We start from the raw sequence: 18,044 nt of genomic DNA, 5'->3' as shown, positions 1-18,044 counted from the left end.
ATCAACAATAACTTTGATAATTGATTAACTAATAGTTAGGTGAGAATTTGCTGCTTTTCTGTTTTATATCATTGAAAACTTAATATCTTTGGGTTTCTGACTGTTGGTCGGACAAAACAAGACATTTACCACATTGTCACCTTTGATTCAGGGAAACTGAGGAACATTTTGCATAATTTCTTTCGCATTTTATAGATCAATCAGCAGATTCATTAAATTGATAACAAAACTATACAATTAAACTGTCTCTGATCCATCCTTCAATCTCAATGTTTAAATGAGATTTCAGATCTAGTGAAAGTTCCAGCCAACTCTTCATTGGAGGCATTATTTCACCTCAATACTATTTAATGGAAAAATCATTCTAGCCTCCTATAGTCTACCCAGTCACTCCAGGTACCCACCTATGGTATCCAGGCTGCAGAGCGAGGCGTGCAGGGGTCCGTCTGGGCGCTCGATGCAGATGACGGTTCCCTGGGAGTCAGAGGAGTAGTGACTGGCCAGGGACTCATGGTGCGAGTGGGAGGGCTGTCGGTATGAGTAGCTCTCCGTCGACGAATCGGTGCGAGTGTCGCTGGAGATTGACTGCTCGCGGCCTGGCCGAGGAGGTGGAGGGGCGGGGTTAGTAAACAAGTCGGGGCGCGTCAGTGGTGATGAACATGTGCTCTTATACACGCACACAAACATACATCATATCAGACTCGCCTAAACAGCACTGCTGCTACAAGTACTACGGCTACCGCTACAACGACAACAACGACGACTACTTCTACAACCTTCTAACTGTTAGCTGTTTTTTAGTTACCTCAGTCTTGTCTGCCACAGTACTACTACGACTAATACAAGTACTACTGCTTCTGGTTTAGTTACCTGAATGTTTGCTGTTGTGCTACTACTACGACTCCTAGCTGTGTTGTAGTTACCCGAGTCTTCGCTGTCGTAACAGGCCTTGTTGAGGTGGTGGAGGTCAAAGCGTGAGGGCAGGTCCTGCACCGACACGGGCGTCCCCCGCGGGTCGGCGTACAGCAGCAGCAGAGGCTGGTAGTGGCCCTTGATGCAGCGAGAAACCACGTCCTTCCACTTGGGACCGATCTGCAGGGGAGTGACAAACATACAGGAGACGATAAACGCTACAAACCTCCAGACTTTTGGTGTAGTGGACAATAAATATAAGCTGCATTTGTACTTATTTGGTTTCTTCATAGTGGCATATTTTTCATCATTCTTAACTTTCTCTTTCAGAAAACTGTTTCAGAAATACTATATCTTTTATATATATATATATATATATATATATATATATATATATATATATATATATATATATATCATATATATGGATCTCCGTGTGGACCACTGTTTTACTTTTTATTTTGCTCTTTATTAATCTGTCAAACCCAGAGCTGAAATTAAATTTGACATTTTTAATCACTTTTTAGAGGCTGGTGTAGAGGGCTGGGTAACGTTAATACCTTTTTGGTACCGAGAGAAATGCGTCTACAGCACCAAATATCAAACACTGAAGTTGGCATCAAATATCTGGTCAGATGTTGAGTTATTTGTTGATCAGATAGTGTCTGATTTAAATCATCATTTAGACAGTTTTAGACTGTATTCAACCTGGCTGCTTAAGTTTACATGAAATTTAGCATTTGACAACTTTTTTTTGTATGAACGAAAGGTTTCTGTAAAAAAATACGTTTATATTTCTCAAAGTAAGGTAATGAACTATTGTTTTGTTGGGTTCTGATAGCTGGTTCCATTTTGGATCCGGTTCACACTTGGCAAAGTACCAGGATGTGCTAAGCTTATTGCTGAACGTCGCTTTCACTGGCTAAAAGCTGTACATAATTAACGCTGACTCAGTGAAACTTGTCTGTTTAATGTGTTCTCTGCAGGCTGGAGTCTGTACTCGTTTGCGAAGGAGAAGAGACACCTCTCTGTAACAAACTGTTTTTGTAGTTCAACAAGACGAAAAGAGCGGCGACTCTTCTCCAGAGAAAAGAACTGGCTGCAGTTTTAGGAGAATCTCCCAGTTCAACTTTCATTCACGTCAGATCAATAACTGATGCTGATCAGTGTGCTAGCTGTGAATCAGGACCTCCAGTATTTGCCGAACAATAAAAGTCCGGCTGTGTGTCAGATCAACATTTCATATCTTCTGCTGCTCAGCTCATTTTCAGGTTGATGCTAAAGGTTGTCAACTAGCACTAAAAACAACAGAAGGGTGATTTCAGATCGCCACTGAATCTTTAAGTTTTAGGTATTTTTAACTTTTTGTTACGAAAGTTGACGGCTGAACCTAATTAGATTCAGTTAGGGATTCGAAAGGATTCCAATTCGATGAGTGAATTCAATACTGGTTTGGATTCACTACAATGCAATCCAGCTCGAACCCTAGATACAAGTACCCAAACTGGAAACAAGTCAAAAAATACGCAGCCGTACTGATAGACACTCATTTTTAAATAAAGTTTTCCACATCAAACCATCCGCTGAAATCGTGAAAAGTAGCTGGTGACTTTACCAGCCACAGTAATTAAGCTCCAGCCGCAGTGAAGACGTCCCGTTCACCTCGAAAACACACCGCTCGGCAGGTCAACGTTCGAGGCCCGTTTCATCAGGCTGTTGAAAAAAAAAAAAAGCTGTCTTCCTGCTTTTGTCCGTTTGTGCGACAGAAATCCTCCCGCTTGTTATTTCAACCTTTCCTCCATTTTCCAAAAGTGCACGTTCCCCTCCAGCTCTGCTCAGATCTACACAGGACGTCCCGAAATCCAAAACGCCAACCTGTTCGTCAACCGCGTGCCGCCACCGCCGAGTGTGTGTGTGTGTGTTTGTGCAAAAGAAAGATATAGAATGAAAGTCTGCAGTGTGAGCAAAAGCGTTGGCTGTGGTGTGTGTGTGTGTGTGTGTGTGTGTGTGTGTGTGTGTTTGCGCTCGCTCCGACCACACCCTCGGTTCTGTCCAGCTGGACTGATAAACAATAGAGGGATATCCTTGTTTTCACAACCAGCAGAGAGAGAGAGAGACAGTGAGGGAATGCGATAGCTCATTCCAACAACGTTATTAGAGTGCAGCAATAATAGAAAAGAGAGAAAGAGGCAGGAATAGGAGGTAAAGACGGGAGGAAGAGCAAGGAGGACACAGGAAAGAGGTGTAAGGATGGACAGGAAGAGAAAGAGATCACAGACTACAACATGAGGTCATTTCCTTTCCTTAAACTGCCTCTTTTTTTGAGACACATTTGTGCTTCTATACCTGTGAGGACCCTCATTTATAAAATCCATTCCCTAGCCCCTAACTTTAAAAAAGGAACAGTTTTGGGAAACATACTAATTCTCTCTGAGAGTGAGATGTCCAGATGGATATCAATCATATGTCTGTGCTTAAAGTGCAGAGCTGGAGTCAGGAGGCGGTTAGCCTAGCTTAGCATAAAGACTGGAAGCAGGGGGAAACAGCTAGCCTGGCTCTGTCCAAAGTTCAAAAATACATCTGCCAACTAGGGCTATACGGCAAAGACACTTATATGCTAATATTTCATTATCGAGACATCAGCCGATATTGATATATATCACAATATTAGAGCTGAAAGGATTAGTTGATTAATCAATTGATTGGCAGAAAAATATTTGGCTACTATTTTGATACCCGATTAATCATTTAATTAGTTGGGGGTTTTTTTTTAAGACAGGTCTGCTCAGAGTCCAAACTGAACCTGGAGAAGCTGCATTTGTTTTTAACTCACTGCAGGTCTGCTTCGACTCTCAGCTGTTCTAAATCAGGGCTCAAGACTTTTCTGTTTGCATTTTATTATATTAAATGTGGGGCTTTTTATTCATATCACACACTGCACTGTAACTGTATTGTAATTTTTATTCTGCTGTTTATTCTGTCTTATTCTATTTTAAAGAGTTTCCCCTCTGGGATCAATAAAGTATTTCTGATTCAGCTTATTTTTTCTGTTCTAATTTTTGTACTGGTTTTAAATCCTATATATGCACACACGTGTTGTTTCATTTGGTCTTTTTACATTCTCTTGTGGTTCTTTTATAACTCGTCTCAATGCCTTGCTGTCTTATGTAAAGCTCGTTGAAATGTCTTGTTGTTGAAAGGTGCGATGTGAATAAACTTGCCTTAACATCTCCAGTCTGTGTCAGACTGACTGAGGCCAAAAAGTCTCTCCACACCACCGACATCTTGTTACCTGGTTTATCTACAGCAGCTCGTACATTTCAGCCTGTTGTTGCTGTCTGTGAAGACACTTGAAGTTTCCTGTAAAGAAACGTTCGTCTCTTTTGTATTCCTGTCTGACTAATTCATCCACCACTGCTGTCCATTCCTGAAAGGTTGGAAATGGCTTAGTTTCTGTGATGTAATCGTTTGGTGTAACTTGTAGTAGTGAACGTTTCGACAGTGAGTTTCTAATTTTCTTTTTTTGGGGGACATTTTATACCTTTATTAGTGAGTCAACCGTAGATAGATTACAGGAAATAAAGGGGGGAGAGAGAGATGGGGACGTTGCAGTTCATGGTCGGCATCTTAACCCCCTTAGCTACCAGGACACCCCAGAAGTTTGTAATCAGTGTTTATGTCACTTATATCGCCGTGCCCCTCTTACCAACACCTCTATGAGACACCATGTATCAGTGAATATACCTCCTTGACGTGTGCATCATCGAAGTACATCCAACGTCGGATCTTTGTCTGGAAGAAGAAGGTGGAGTAATGTTTCCCGTAGTAACACACCATGCCGACCAGGTAGAGCTCCGACTGACGAGCCTTCTCCTCCGTTACCCTGTAAAACAACTGCAGAGAGAAAGATAGAAGAAGAGTTCGGTGAAGCTGATTTTCTTCCACTATACGCTGACGACGCTGATGTTTATCAATGCGTTTGTTCTGGTGAGTGTTTAAAAAACGTCTTACATCCCCCAGGCGCAGGCAGGTTCCCAGGGTGTGTATGACGTCCTCAGCAAGGTCTGAGTGATCAGAGTCCCAAACCAGACCGATGGTGATGATCTCCGGGCTGTTGAGGAGGACACGAGCCATCCTGAGCTGCTGACCACACTGACTCTGAGGAAGACGAGGAGGAGGAGGAGGAATAGAAGGAGGACCAAGTACAAGTACAAAATTTACATTGATATGAAACTTTACATCTGAGAAACTGCAACCAAGCAAATGTTTGGTATTTATATTTGATTAGTAAAAATGTGATTAGCTATGGAGGCGTCTTACGGGACAGCTGCGCAGGTCTCCCATGCTGGCGTTTCTCAGCAGCTCCCCAAACATGCTAGGTGTCGCTTTCTCCCTCGACTCCAACATCTTCACTGCCTGGTTACTGAGGAAGAGGAGGAGGAGGAGGTGGAGATGTGATCTTCATAGCTCTAGTTTGTGACTCTCACTGATCACACTTGTCAAAGATGAGACTGTTACAGTTATTATTACATTCGAATCACAGAAAAAAAAGCTTTTGTTGACATTAAATAGAAGTATATTTGCATAAAACACATTTTGTCGTCTTCTATCATATGGCTCCAAAAAATATTTCCCTTCACAAGCCACTACTTCATTACCAGACCAAACAAAGGTGGCAAATAGGGGTGCACCAATATAGAAAAATACTTCAAAAACACTCCACTCAGCAGCATATATAATAAGTATAAAAGCAGAAATATGTGTCTAAAAATATATAAATAGAAATATAAATACTCATAATCATCCCACACACACACACACAAAGATATATATGATATACGGAAATACCGAAACAAATTGTCATATCATGATTTTAACAATATTGCGACATTATTGTCATATTGGCACATTTACACCGTACTGAGGTTACAACAGCAGTAACTTTACTGAAAGCATAAGTACAGACGCCGATGGCTCCGCTGTGGAGGAGTTAATTCCCAAAAATGAGCAACTTTGGTTGAGATAACAAGAGTACAGGCGCTTCATCACACCACAAAGGGCCATATATGCTGAAACGTGTACGGATTGGTCTGATTCAGCTGGTGACGCTGATTGATTGGTCACATCTTACATTAGTTTTGCAGTAATTAAGCAGAGCAGCACATTGTAACGTTGGAAAAAAGAAACACACACACACGAGTGGTACAAAATAATACACTGATACGGCTCTTAGAAGTGTTTAATGTGTATCGCACCACACAGCTCAAATGGTAATTTTACTCATTGTATTACAGCTGTTTTTATGTAATGTAGTAGTGTGTATGGGGAATATTTTAAGTTATTTTTTATAGATCGATCAGCAAAATCTCAATTCTTCTGTTTATGCACATTTTTTGTTGTTGTTTTTATTTCACACTTGCTGTAAACATCTGTTTCCCATGCCAATAAAGCCCCTCTGAATTTGAAAAGACTATCTGGGCCAGAGTAACAGGACAAAAAGAGTCCAAAACCTCTGCAGGGGAGAACGTGGGTTCACTGACTTCTTAACTGACAGAGCAGACGAACAGATGACAGAAAAGCCGCTCAAAACTCTTACGTTTTTCTTTACAGCATCGTATCTTTAAGACTAAATAAGCAACACAGTCTGAGTCTTGGGGGTAAAGGCCACACACACACACACACACACACACAAATACACCACTTTTTCCCACTTGGAGAGTGAATCACCTGTGTGAGAAACACCCCAGGAGCCATGATAAAGAGAGCGATTTGTCTGTTGCCTAGGTGACCCAGAAGTGTAACCTAGCGACGGGAGTGGGATGGGGAGGGGGCTCAACTTACCTCTTCTGAGATGAGAGCTACACAGTCTCTCACACACACACACACTTACCACAGGGAGGTGGTGGAGATGTAGTGGACCATCTGAATGAACGGCAGAGGGTCTGAGGACGCTCCACAGCTGCTGCACACACACACACACACACACACACACACACACACACACACACACGGTAAACACCACATCCGACACGTTTCTATTTCAACACTTAAACTCAGAAAGTTGGACAACAGGAGTTTAACTTTGACATGTTACAGCTGATATGTTTGACCACACACCTCAACAGATAGTGTGACGGAGATAATACTGGCGGTTACAGCGGACGGTTATTCACCTGACAACTTCGAGAAACGATCATCGCTGAGCTCCACAAATTCATTTTAGGTTTTTTCAGACATAAAAAAACTCTTTGAATAATGATTTGTTTTTTTTCCACAAAAAAGTTAAATTGCCTCGTTGAACAGTCTCAAAAATACATCTTTTCCCTCATTGAAAAAGCCAGAATCTGTGAATATGTACACATTCTTAATGTATTTATTAATTATTTATAATATTAATTATTTTTTAAGTTTAACAGTTTAACAGACACAAGATGTCTCCTAATTGAATCCATTCTCAGCGTTTGTTTCCACATCACACTACTGTAAGTCTCGTACTGGGCCACGACTGGCTTTTTGTCATAAAGTCCTGTAAAGAAATGATCTTTATCTGAAGCTAATATGATTTAGACAAATCAAGTTTGTTTTTTTTTACTAAAATCCTCCTCTTTGTGGAGGCAAAGTAACACAAAGGAGCAAAAAGACAGCAGCTTCGGAAGATCTCTACTTGACGTGTCTGACTCCGACTGCTGACACCACATATTAGCTTCAGAGAATATTTCTGCACACAACGATTCTGTCCTCCATCATTTCCACTGGAAGCACATCAGGGATCTCTTGCTGGCCAGTAAGGAATGATTACAGAAAGAAAAACCTGTCTCAGTGTTCATTTGTGCACCTCAAGCTCTCCTTTAATCTAAATGAAGGGTTTTCGGGGTGACAGATGGGAATTTTTGTTCCAGCAGAGACGAACTCAGCTGGTGACTGCGACTCTTCTCGTGCTGCCGCACCGCTCACGCTCGGACCACGTCTGTCTCACCTGTTCGAAGAGCGTCATGGCAAACTTCTGGTGGGGGATGCAGTGTCTGGCTGTGCAGATGTCTTCTTTGGACTCATCTGCGATGTGGAAGTGAATCCTCATCAGGATGTTTTCCTGCAGAAACACACAGAACAGACAGTAAACTGCGGTGACGTCAACCGTTTCATCTGGTTCAAACAAAGACAGGGAACTTGTCCTTTAAACACCTCATGTAACTGAATGTTTTTACAGTGATGAGTTAGGAAGTCGAGTGTGTGTGTGTTGTCTTACAAAGCACTCTGCGGCGTCGTCCATGATGCCGAGCTGAAACCTCTGCTCGTCCTGGAAGGTTTTGGCGAGCGCGCTGCGGAGAGCGTCGGACGGCAACACTTTCTCACTGCTGTACTGAAACTGAGCGAAGATACTCTGCAGAACGAGAAGATGCAGACAGACGGCGAGGTTAGAAACAGGAAGCTGGAGCAGGATAGCTTCAGATGTCAGTCAGACTGATTCTCACCTTCAGAGCGCAGAAAATGCACGAGTCCTCCATACACTTATGAGTCGTCAGCTGACGGAAACTACGTCGGAAGATATCGAGGTGCCACAGAACCTGAGAGACAGAGACGGGGGCAGAATTTCAGTACACAGCACAACACCTGGTCAGGTCGCCAGTCAAGGTGCAGAAGACAAAACTGAGGAAATATGGAGGAGGAAGGATCGGAACGTCCATTCAGGATTCAATAAAAATACAGTCGGATGGTGCAACATATAAACCTCACAACCCTTGTAACCAACCATCCACAATACGCGAGCCACTGATGAAAAACTACAGCGTCTTCCTTCAGCAGGAAATCACCTTTACCTGCCGAGATCTGATCCCAAAATCTCAGCAGACAAAGAGCAGCAAATAAAAGACTTTCCAGTTTGAAATAAACCGGATTCAACTAAAACCAAAAACGGCGGAGTTCAAAGCCAGATGAGCAGTCGACCACTTCAAGCTCCTCTGCAGGAGGAAGTGAGACGACTCAGTTTAAGAGACTGAACACCTTCAAATCCAAATGAACTTCCCGAGAATCAGCGTGTCTCTGTCCTGCTGCTCGCACTCCACTAAAGGCTCAATGTGACGTGTTTACATCAGCACAGCTACCGGCCAATCATCGGTCAGCACGGACGCCGCTGACCTGAGGCCACAGCCGGCCAATCAGAGAGCAAGTTTGGTGACCTGAGAACGAGCAGAAGTGCGTGTAAGAGACCGTGTCGAAAACACAAGTGAAGCTGCGTGAGAACGACATGAAAGAGTGTGTGTGTGTGTGTGTGTGTGTGTGTGTGTGTGTGTGTGTGTGTGTGTGTGTGTGTGAGCGTGTCAAACTGTGTTCGTCACTCTCTCCGTCTGCTTCAGGAAACCATCTGGACTCCTGTGTGACGAAGACGAGTGTGTGTGAGAGAGATGGAGTGTGTTAAAGTGACAGTGATGTTGAGAGAAAGAGTGTTTGTGCCAGAAGGAGAAAGAGGTTAACTGTGTGTGTGTGTGTGTGTGTGTGTGTGTGTGTGTGTGTTTCCGTAACGTATTTGAATGCGCGTTTTGAAGCATCGCATTAGAAGATGTTCGTGGAAACGGCGAGGTGGTTTTCGAAAAAGAGGGAGATGGAAACAATAAGTTCTGACGCTGTGAACATTTAACTCGCACGACTGATCAGCTGTTTCTGCTCCAAGAGAAGAAGAAGAAGAAGAAGAAGCCGTTTCTGCTGTCGACGTCGTAATTAAAAATCCCTGAAGACTCTCTCCATTTTCCCCTCGTAGATGGCCAAGGCGACTGGTTTCTTCTTCTTTGGTTTGTTAGTGGTTGAGTGGTTCCGTTTCCTGTTCGCGACCTCTACTTCTTCTACTCCCCAACTTCTGCAGGATGACCAAACTACGCTTGTAGATCAGTTTATTCGCTCCAAACCAGTTGATGAAACGTGTCTAATTTGCATTCTTTTTCCCCCTTTACTGCCACATTTCAAAAGTTCGCTCGACAATTAATGGAAACACCTGTTTAACGTTTGTGTCTCTGATCTGATACAGAAACACCTGAACTTTAGGAGCTAAAACGTATTTGTCCTGAGTTCAGATCAGTTTATTCTAAAAAGCCGCAAGTGCAACAATTTACAAGCATTCTTTTGATTTCACCATTTATTCACAGAAGAGCACTTTGGTTCTGACGAGGTTCAGGTTCAGTCCAGTACAACTGGTCCTGTATCAGTTGTAGACAGGATTCTTTTGGACCAAAACTGCAGTTCAGCCGGCACGACTGATCTGAATGCATCACACACACACGCAGTTAACCAGCTGTGACGGCAGCCAGAGGTTCCCCAACAGGATCAGAGACCGTCAGCACACACACTCGGGATGAACAGTTCAGATTGTTACCGAGTTGAAGCTGCTGCTGATCAAACGTTTGTTTCGCTGTATTCTGTACGTCTCCTCTCGACCCAGAAGACTCAGACTTCAGGTTAAAGGACTTCGCAGCAGTTTAGGTAAATCCTCTCGTTCTCTGCCTGCGCAGCGTCCGCAGAGGCTGCTCTCCTGCCGAGCGGCTGGAATCCAGACACGGAGGAATTTTCTCATCACTTTGTTTATGAGGAGGGTTTTAAAAAAAGACCTGGAGGCCAGAGTCCGAGAGGCTGGCTTGGGAATGGACGGGAGCGAGGAGCAAGTTCTTTGAAACCGAACTTTGATTGTGGCGCTGGGGCTGAACAATTAAATCGAAATATTATGAAAATCGCAATATGTCCAAGTGCAATATCCAAAGCGCAGGAGCTGCAATCTTTTGATTAAAAAAAAAAGGTCAAATGTGTCCGGGGCGCCCACCTTTCCTGTCTGTCTCTGCAGCTGTCACTGTCCAATAAAAAGGGAAAATGCCCAAATAAACAATCTTAAGATAAATCGTGTCTCTACATACCGTTTATAAATGAAGCACTGCGGTGCTACGGAGGCGCCACGACCTACAAATCACACTCTCCAGACGTAAGGGAGCAAAAATAAACCCACGTCGCCATTTTTACATTCGTTTCAGTGAAAATGAAATGCAAAAATTAGCATTCCCACTAAAATCGTGACTCAGTATCATTCGGCCCAAAAACTGAGGCGGAGCTGCGCTGAGAGTTTGGAGTTGAGGTGATTATCGGGTCGTTCTGAGTGGTACGACTCCACAAAAACGACAAAACTGGACATCATGTTAAGTTTTTAAAATGTATAGACTAGAGCTGCAACAGCTAGCTGATTAATCGATTAGTCCATCGACTGAAAATTAATCGGAACTGTTTTTTTAATCGTTTCTCTGGTGTGAGGATTCGCTGCTTTTTAAAAATCACTGTTTGGACTGTTGGTCGGACAGAAGACATTTGAAGACGTCACCTTGGATTTTCTGACATTTTACAGACCAAACGATTAATCAATTAACGGAGAAAATAATTGTTGGTAGCAGCCTCAGTATCGGCTATACTTTGAAACAAATGCTGAAAGTGTCGTTGAGAGAAAACTCCAACATCAAATCTAAACAAAACTAATGAATAAATATTTTTCTATCTGAACACCTTAAAAAAAATGAGCTCCCATGAGCAATGCATCTAAATGAAACAACAAAACAAACAATAAAAAGGAGTTTAAGCAATGAAAAGGCTTCTCTTCATATAGTAATTAATAAAAATAAAATGAAAACATTTTCGTCCCCATGGGACAGAATCAAAGCCCCGAGGTGTGAGTCCTCGGTGAAGCATACTGCAGTGTCAGCACTTTGGGCGTGTTTGTTTTCTCCTTCCTGTCCCCCCCGCCAGGTCCAATATGTTGCTTTGCTGCTGCAGCGTCCAGCAGGTAACAGCCCTTCAGTTCAGATCTGTAACAAGGCTGCTGGGTTTACACGTTTAACACCAGAGACTACAAATCCTGTACACTTCAGTTTTATAAGTCATCCGTCAGCTTTTAGATCGTATTGGTTTCAGTTATTTTCTGCATCGATTCATCTCTAAATGATGTTTTCGATTAGCCGATTCATCACTGTGTCTATGAAATCTCAGAAAACAGTGAAAATCTGTTATAATTTCCCAAGGTGACTTCTTCAAATGGCTTTGTCACACCAACAGTCCAAACCCCAAAGAAATTCAGTTTACTGTTATTTATGAGCAAGAAAAGCATCAGATCGACTAACTGTTGCAGCTCTGGTATCAGTTCTATGAAAACCAACGTGCAGAGGCTTGAAACCTGCCGCAGAGACGTTTTCTGTCAAAGTTACAGGAATCCCTGCGCGACGCTGCGGGTGGCGGCAGGAAGTGTTTTGGAACAGCTCTCTAATGGTTCATTTAAGGCCGCATTCGACGGCCAATCAGGAACCTTTTTAAAGTTAAAATGAACAAATAAAAACTTCTGAATGTGACTCAAACACGTGTGGAGTAACAGAAGTAAGATGGAGTAAGGATGGAGCGATGTTCTGTCAGAGCTGTGTGTGTGTGTGTGTGTGTGTGTGGGGTTGCATTGAGGATCTGAATGCATTTTTTGAATATCTGAAGGAGGTGCGTTCAAGCAAAGTGGTCACACCTGCACACCTAGCAACAACATAACTTAAGACAAAACAAGTTCCTGAACGCCGACTGTGACGGATCATCTCCCTGCAGCGAGGGCCGGTTTTCATGACGATGACCTCAAACCAACGGCAGCCCGAGGCGAAGGAAATCTGAAACCTGACAGTCTTCGGGACTCATGGGTTAAACCCTGCACACACACGCCGGTATGGTCCCGGGGCCGGCTGAGGTCAAGATGTGGTTTGCGATGGTCGACCCGCGTTAGATGTGATAAATATCACGTGATGCCCCAGCTGTGTGGTGGGAGGGGAAGAGCCTGATTAAGTAAAGTGAGTCGGAGTCAGCCTGGTGTGTGCCGACCCACACAGACAGACGGACGGATGTCCTGAGCAGCAGAGAGGATGAGGAGGATGAAGGTGTGTGAACAGCTGAAAGCCTCAGCTGCGTATTACTGCGATGTTCTTCCTCTTCACTTTGTCTTCGTCACATGTCGGAGCTGCTGAGCGTCCCGACGGCTCCTCCGGCCCGGCGCCGCGCCGCGCCGCCTCCGCCTGGCTCCCGGTCCTTCTGATCGCTCCGCTTTGACGAGTCAAGACGGACGGACACAGGGCTGGAGGGCGGTCGGAGGGGGTCGGGTTGGTGAAGCTTTGCAGACGGGTGGTGCAGAGGAGTCACGAGGAAGTGTGTGTGTGTTCACGGTACACCGGGCTCTGGGGGGGTTCAGATCCTGCAGGGCCGGCGGCTCCCTCAGTCAGTGTTTGTACTGAATTATGAAAAGGAAACTGGAAATCCCTCTGAAATCCTGTGAGCACTGGGTGGAGACTGAAGCGTTCCTAACATGTTCTGAGTGAAAAGGAGGAAGGTTCAGAGATAACTCAGACGCCGACACAGAAAAGGGAACGTTCTGTATCTTAACAAGACGTTTGGAGCTGCAATGATTTGTTCGGTCGACAAAAAACTACTTTCAATAACCGACGGATCGCTGGCACACATGTGCTGGTTCCAGACGGGTTCTATAATGATGAACTGAATCTCTTTGGGTTCTGGACTGCAGGTCTGACAAAACAAGACTTCTGAAGACGTCACCTGGGACTCCTGCGGGCATTTGTCACTACTTTTATGACATTTTATAGACCAAAAAGGATTAATCGAGGAAATAATTGGTAGATTAAAAATCGATAACAAAGAGAATTGTTAAACTTCTTTATGGCTGAGTTACGCATCTCCTTCACTGCTGTGTGTTTCTGCTATATTTGTGATACTAAAGGTCCTTTAAAACAAGTATAAACTGATTGTACTGATACTTTCACATCTGAGCTAAACTTTTATTTTTCATGTATAAACCTGTTAACAGCACTGCTGCTGTGTAGCTGCGACACTAGGGTGTACTGTTGTGTGTGCACCGTTCATGGTGACACACACACACAGACCCGGGAAGGACTGGTTTCTCTACAACTGCTGCTGCAGCGGCCTGAATGAAACTCACTACATACGCATATTAAAACAGGGCCGCACTACGAGGGCAGAGTATTTACTAATCTCAACGGATGGCTGATGTTTGAGTTACTACACATTTAGTGCTCTTGGACCCAGGGAAATAGAAAAACAGAATGATCCTTGTAGTTCTCAGGTGTTTTAAAAACTTTTTTCCACATAAGCAGTAGTACTTCCCAACCCCTGGAAACCCCTGGAAACACCTGGAAACACATGCTGATGTGGAAAACAGGTGGAGTTCCCATTTAAGGATTTCAGCTTTAAACCGCGTTAGGGTTTTTCTGATGACAGAAGACGCCGAGATGTTTGTTAGTCTCACCAGAACTAGAAACATGTCTGCCTGCCTGTCTGCGTGCTGCGACCTCTGACCTTTGGCTGCTGCTGAGCGCACAGTAAGTCTCTGCAGCTATGAGCTTCAGTTAAACGATGTAATGAGTGTTTCCTCTTCAGCCCAGTCTGTCATTTGAGCAGCCTAAACCGTGGGCCCCACCCTCCACGGTTAATGAGTCAGTCTCCATTTTAACGAACAACAGCAATAACTACCGCTCTCACACACTCCGTCGCTCACGCCGGCTTAGCTCGTATTGTTGAGGCTGGCAGACGCAGACGACACACCTCCCCACCTCCTCCTTAAACAGCTGATGAGTCATCAATGAGTGTAATGTGCAGTCTGGGAGGTGTGCAGAGGATCATTACAGGCTCACACAAACATGGAGGAGGTTATCAAACTGGTTGTTATGCGATGGTGGAGTCGTCTGTCTGACTGCGGTTTAGCCGCCCTGGCGTTGACTGACTGACTGGCTCAAAGGCACTGTGGCGGAGCAGCAGATTAAAGAGCTTTGGGAGTTTCTGACAGTGTCTACACTGGATGCATTCAGCCACAGTACTGCTGCGCAATACAAGCATCTTGACAGTGTTCACAGTTTAATAGACATAAAGGCCTTTTTACACCGACTGCAGTTTTTAGGGCCATCGATGCACGTGTCAAGTCATCAAGAGTCTGCAGCCATGCTAGCAGCTCTGTGCGGCTGTACCACGTTCTCCATCTTAGTTCAGTGTGTTAGCGTTAGAACTGCTCCCTGAAAGTCCGCGATCCGAATCACACTTTGTCGGATGAATCAGCTGCGTCATTGTACACAGAGCAACGCAGGAGCAACAGCGTGGCAGGACGGAAACTTTACAAAGAGTCTCAAAATGACCAAACGAGGCAGCGCGAGGCAGCGCCACGCCGTCTGTTGGCGGCTCCGACGCGCTCAGCTGCGGAGCTGATGGTGTCGAGTGCTTCTGAGCCAGACGCTGGCACAACCTCCTCTTTTCCTTTCTCTGACTGTGTGGAAATGTGGTGTTTTCACACCCCGAGATGACGAACGGAGACGGTAAAAGGTGAGTCTTACAGGTAAAACACGAGACTCTCGAAGGCTGATGGAGGAGAGCTGCACCGACACTATGTGGGCAGGGGAGTGAAGAACATATTTCTCATGTTTGCAGGTGAGGTGTGTTGAAGAAAAGACATCAGCAACAATGTTGAGTGTTTATAAAAACAAAAAATATCTGTAGACGAGAAAAAGCATGAACCAACGAACCCCAAATACCAAAGACGCCCCCCCCTGATTGAATCATCGCAGTCCGTCCAGCAGCTGCTGAGATGTTTCACTCAGAACCACAAACGTGAAGCTCACGGTGGCGCCGGAGGAAAAGTTAACTGAATAAGGATTATTTAGTTATTTAATAATTATTATTATTTAATAATTAATCTGCAGTTTTTTTCAGTTCATTCATTATCGTTTAATAGTGAAAATGTCCGTGACGGTTTCCAGGTGACATCTTCACGTTTTGTTCGATCAACAGTCCAAAACCCAAAGATATCCCAAAGGCATTTTTACTCGATCCATTCCTTAAACAATTAATTGATTACTGAAATAGTTGCCAATTCATTTTCTGTTGTTCGAATAAATGATTAATCGACTGATCGTTTCAGCTCTTAACTGAATATCTTTGGGTTTTGGACAGAGGAAGACACCTGAAGACGCCACCTTGGGCTCAGAAGACACTGATGGACACGTTATAGACCAAAAGATTTATCGATTAATCTGGAAAATGCAGGCAGATTAATCAATACTGAAAACTATCTTTAGGTGTAGCCCTGATTCAGTCCATCTAATCATATTTCATGTCTTCAGAGACACTGTCTTCCCCGGCGCCTTGCCCTTCCTGTCCCGAGGGGACTCGGAGGACAGCAGGTACGCTTTACAACAGGTACACTGAACTGGTGACCACGCTCATCAGGGGTCAAAGGTCAGAGAGAGAGGTGGCGGTCGTATGTGCGTGGGAGAGGGAAGTCGAGAGAGTAAGACGTGACAGGACGTGTGCGTACCTGCAGGGCGCTGTTCAGGAAGCAGCTGTTCTGTCCCGGCTCGTTGCTCAGCCCTTTGCTGGGAGCGATGGACGTCATGGTGCGAGGCGTCAACATTCCCTGCATCCCGCCGCCACCAGCGCCACCTCCACCGCCGCCTCCGCCTCCGCCTCCACCTCCACCTCCACCTGACGCAAAGTAGTTCCTCTTCCACGACATATTCCCCTCTCTCTCTCTCTTTTTCCCTCTCTCCGTGTTTGTCTCTCGGCCTCGCTCCCTGCAGGAGTCAACTTCCTGCCGTCCGTTCTCGTATCGAAGGAGACATGTCCTCCGGCCGAGAGGAGGACGGGAGTCCAAATATGAAGAAAACTCCCAGCAGGATGGGCCGAGCAAGAAAAAGGAAAAAACTAAAACTATAAAGTAAAAAATGTAGTTGAAACTTGAGCGGTTTGATGTTTTTTTAACGTGAACTTATTTCTAGGTTCTGCATTTTTTAAAATTCCAATAAAATATTTTCAGAAATCCAAGGATATCCAGGAGTTCTGCATCCCAGGTTTTAGCTCCACAAATTCCAACGTTTTTATGTCTCTCCTTATAAATAATAATAATCCTCTGTGTTAAACTTCAGCGGTGGATTTTACCTTCCACGGGTCAGATCGACGTTCCGATCAATAACAGGCCTCTTAGCTTCTTATTCTGGATTTCCAGGAATTGTAAAGGTTTAATATTCCTTATTCTAAGAATTTCAGGGAAGTCCAGAAGTTCTCTGCTTTATATTCCAAGACTTTCAAGGACTCCTTCCTCTCAGTGTGCTGCAGGTGCGACGACCTTCGCCCTCCTTTCACACGTCAACACGTGCAGCTGAGCCGTGACCGCTCCTCATCCTCCTCTTCATCACCACCACCACAGCCAGAAGCAACAGCAGAGTCCCAACACCGACCTCGCAGGTCAGAGGCTGACAGGAGGCAGCTCAATCTGCAGAAGGAGGAGGACAAAGACTTCAGAAAAACAATATTCTGACTCTGTTAGATCATCATCATCATCATCACAGCACAGGGATGTGAGGTACACAGTTCTGTATGAAGTGTTAATATTTCTTGTTTGAAAAGTCACTGAGTTCAGTTAAAAGACACTAAACAACCACAAAGAGACAAATGACTACAAGCGCTGTGGCAGTTGCTGTGTGGGCCTTTCAGCCTGGGCGGCTTCCTCCTGTATGAGCGGGGTGGGGGGCATTTTACTCGTCTCATAATCCATCCACCCAGATAAGCGGCAGGAAATTGATGGATGGATTGGCCGCTTCAAAATAAATATCTAATTTGGTTTTTGCTAACATAGACGCTCGCCTGTTATGAGTCGACGGCAGCCCAGACTAAATGTTGGAAATGAAATTTAAGACTTTTTAATACCTTCTAAGACCTTTTTTTGTGGATGTGAATTCACTGGTTTTTAAGACTTTAAGACCCTGCACGCAGGTATCTGCAGAACGTGCTGAAGACCGCTGATCCCGGAGTAAAAGCCAATCAGAAGCAAGTATTTTCTGTAGCCGTGATGTATGAGCAAAGCAGCGTGTTTGTTTCTGAATGCTGCTGAAAGTTGGTAAACTGAAAAAGTGAAGAATAAGAAAAACGGGAAAAGAAAAGTCCGTAATGCAGACAGGAGCTCTGGAAACTGAGTGATGTTGTCTCTCAGTAAAAAGCAGGAACTGTAATAACTGGATTTAAGGCCTTTAAATCTTCTAAGACGCGATACTGAGATAATATAAGGCTTGTGC

At 44.3% G+C, this 18,044-nt stretch overlaps 1 protein-coding gene across 4 annotated transcripts in view; it reads right to left on the bottom strand.

Moving 5' to 3' along the window:
- Positions 1-18,044, bottom strand: part of usp54a (ubiquitin specific peptidase 54a) — a 64,091-nt gene that overhangs the window by 20,478 nt on the left and 25,569 nt on the right. For all 4 annotated transcript variants that reach the window (XM_044212948.1, XM_044212947.1, XM_044212949.1 and 1 more), the window contains exons 2-11: positions 16,292-17,245; positions 8,385-8,477; positions 8,159-8,293; positions 7,889-8,002; positions 6,803-6,885; positions 5,233-5,335; positions 4,924-5,070; positions 4,657-4,806; positions 924-1,092; positions 405-596 (exon numbers count right to left, since the gene is read on the bottom strand). In XM_044212948.1, coding sequence (XP_044068883.1) covers positions 405-596; positions 924-1,092; positions 4,657-4,806; positions 4,924-5,070; positions 5,233-5,335; positions 6,803-6,885; positions 7,889-8,002; positions 8,159-8,293; positions 8,385-8,477; positions 16,292-16,489 — 1,384 coding nt within the window. In that variant the 5' untranslated portion in view covers positions 16,490-17,245. The remainder of the gene's footprint in view (positions 1-404; positions 597-923; positions 1,093-4,656; positions 4,807-4,923; positions 5,071-5,232; positions 5,336-6,802; positions 6,886-7,888; positions 8,003-8,158; positions 8,294-8,384; positions 8,478-16,291; positions 17,246-18,044) is intronic.

Source organism: Siniperca chuatsi, linkage group LG11 (genome assembly GCF_020085105.1).
Source record: "Siniperca chuatsi isolate FFG_IHB_CAS linkage group LG11, ASM2008510v1, whole genome shotgun sequence".
Lineage (NCBI taxonomy): Eukaryota > Metazoa > Chordata > Actinopteri > Centrarchiformes > Sinipercidae > Siniperca > Siniperca chuatsi.
The sequence above is the reverse complement of the archived record's forward strand: the minus strand, read 5'-3'. Positions and strand labels throughout refer to the sequence as shown.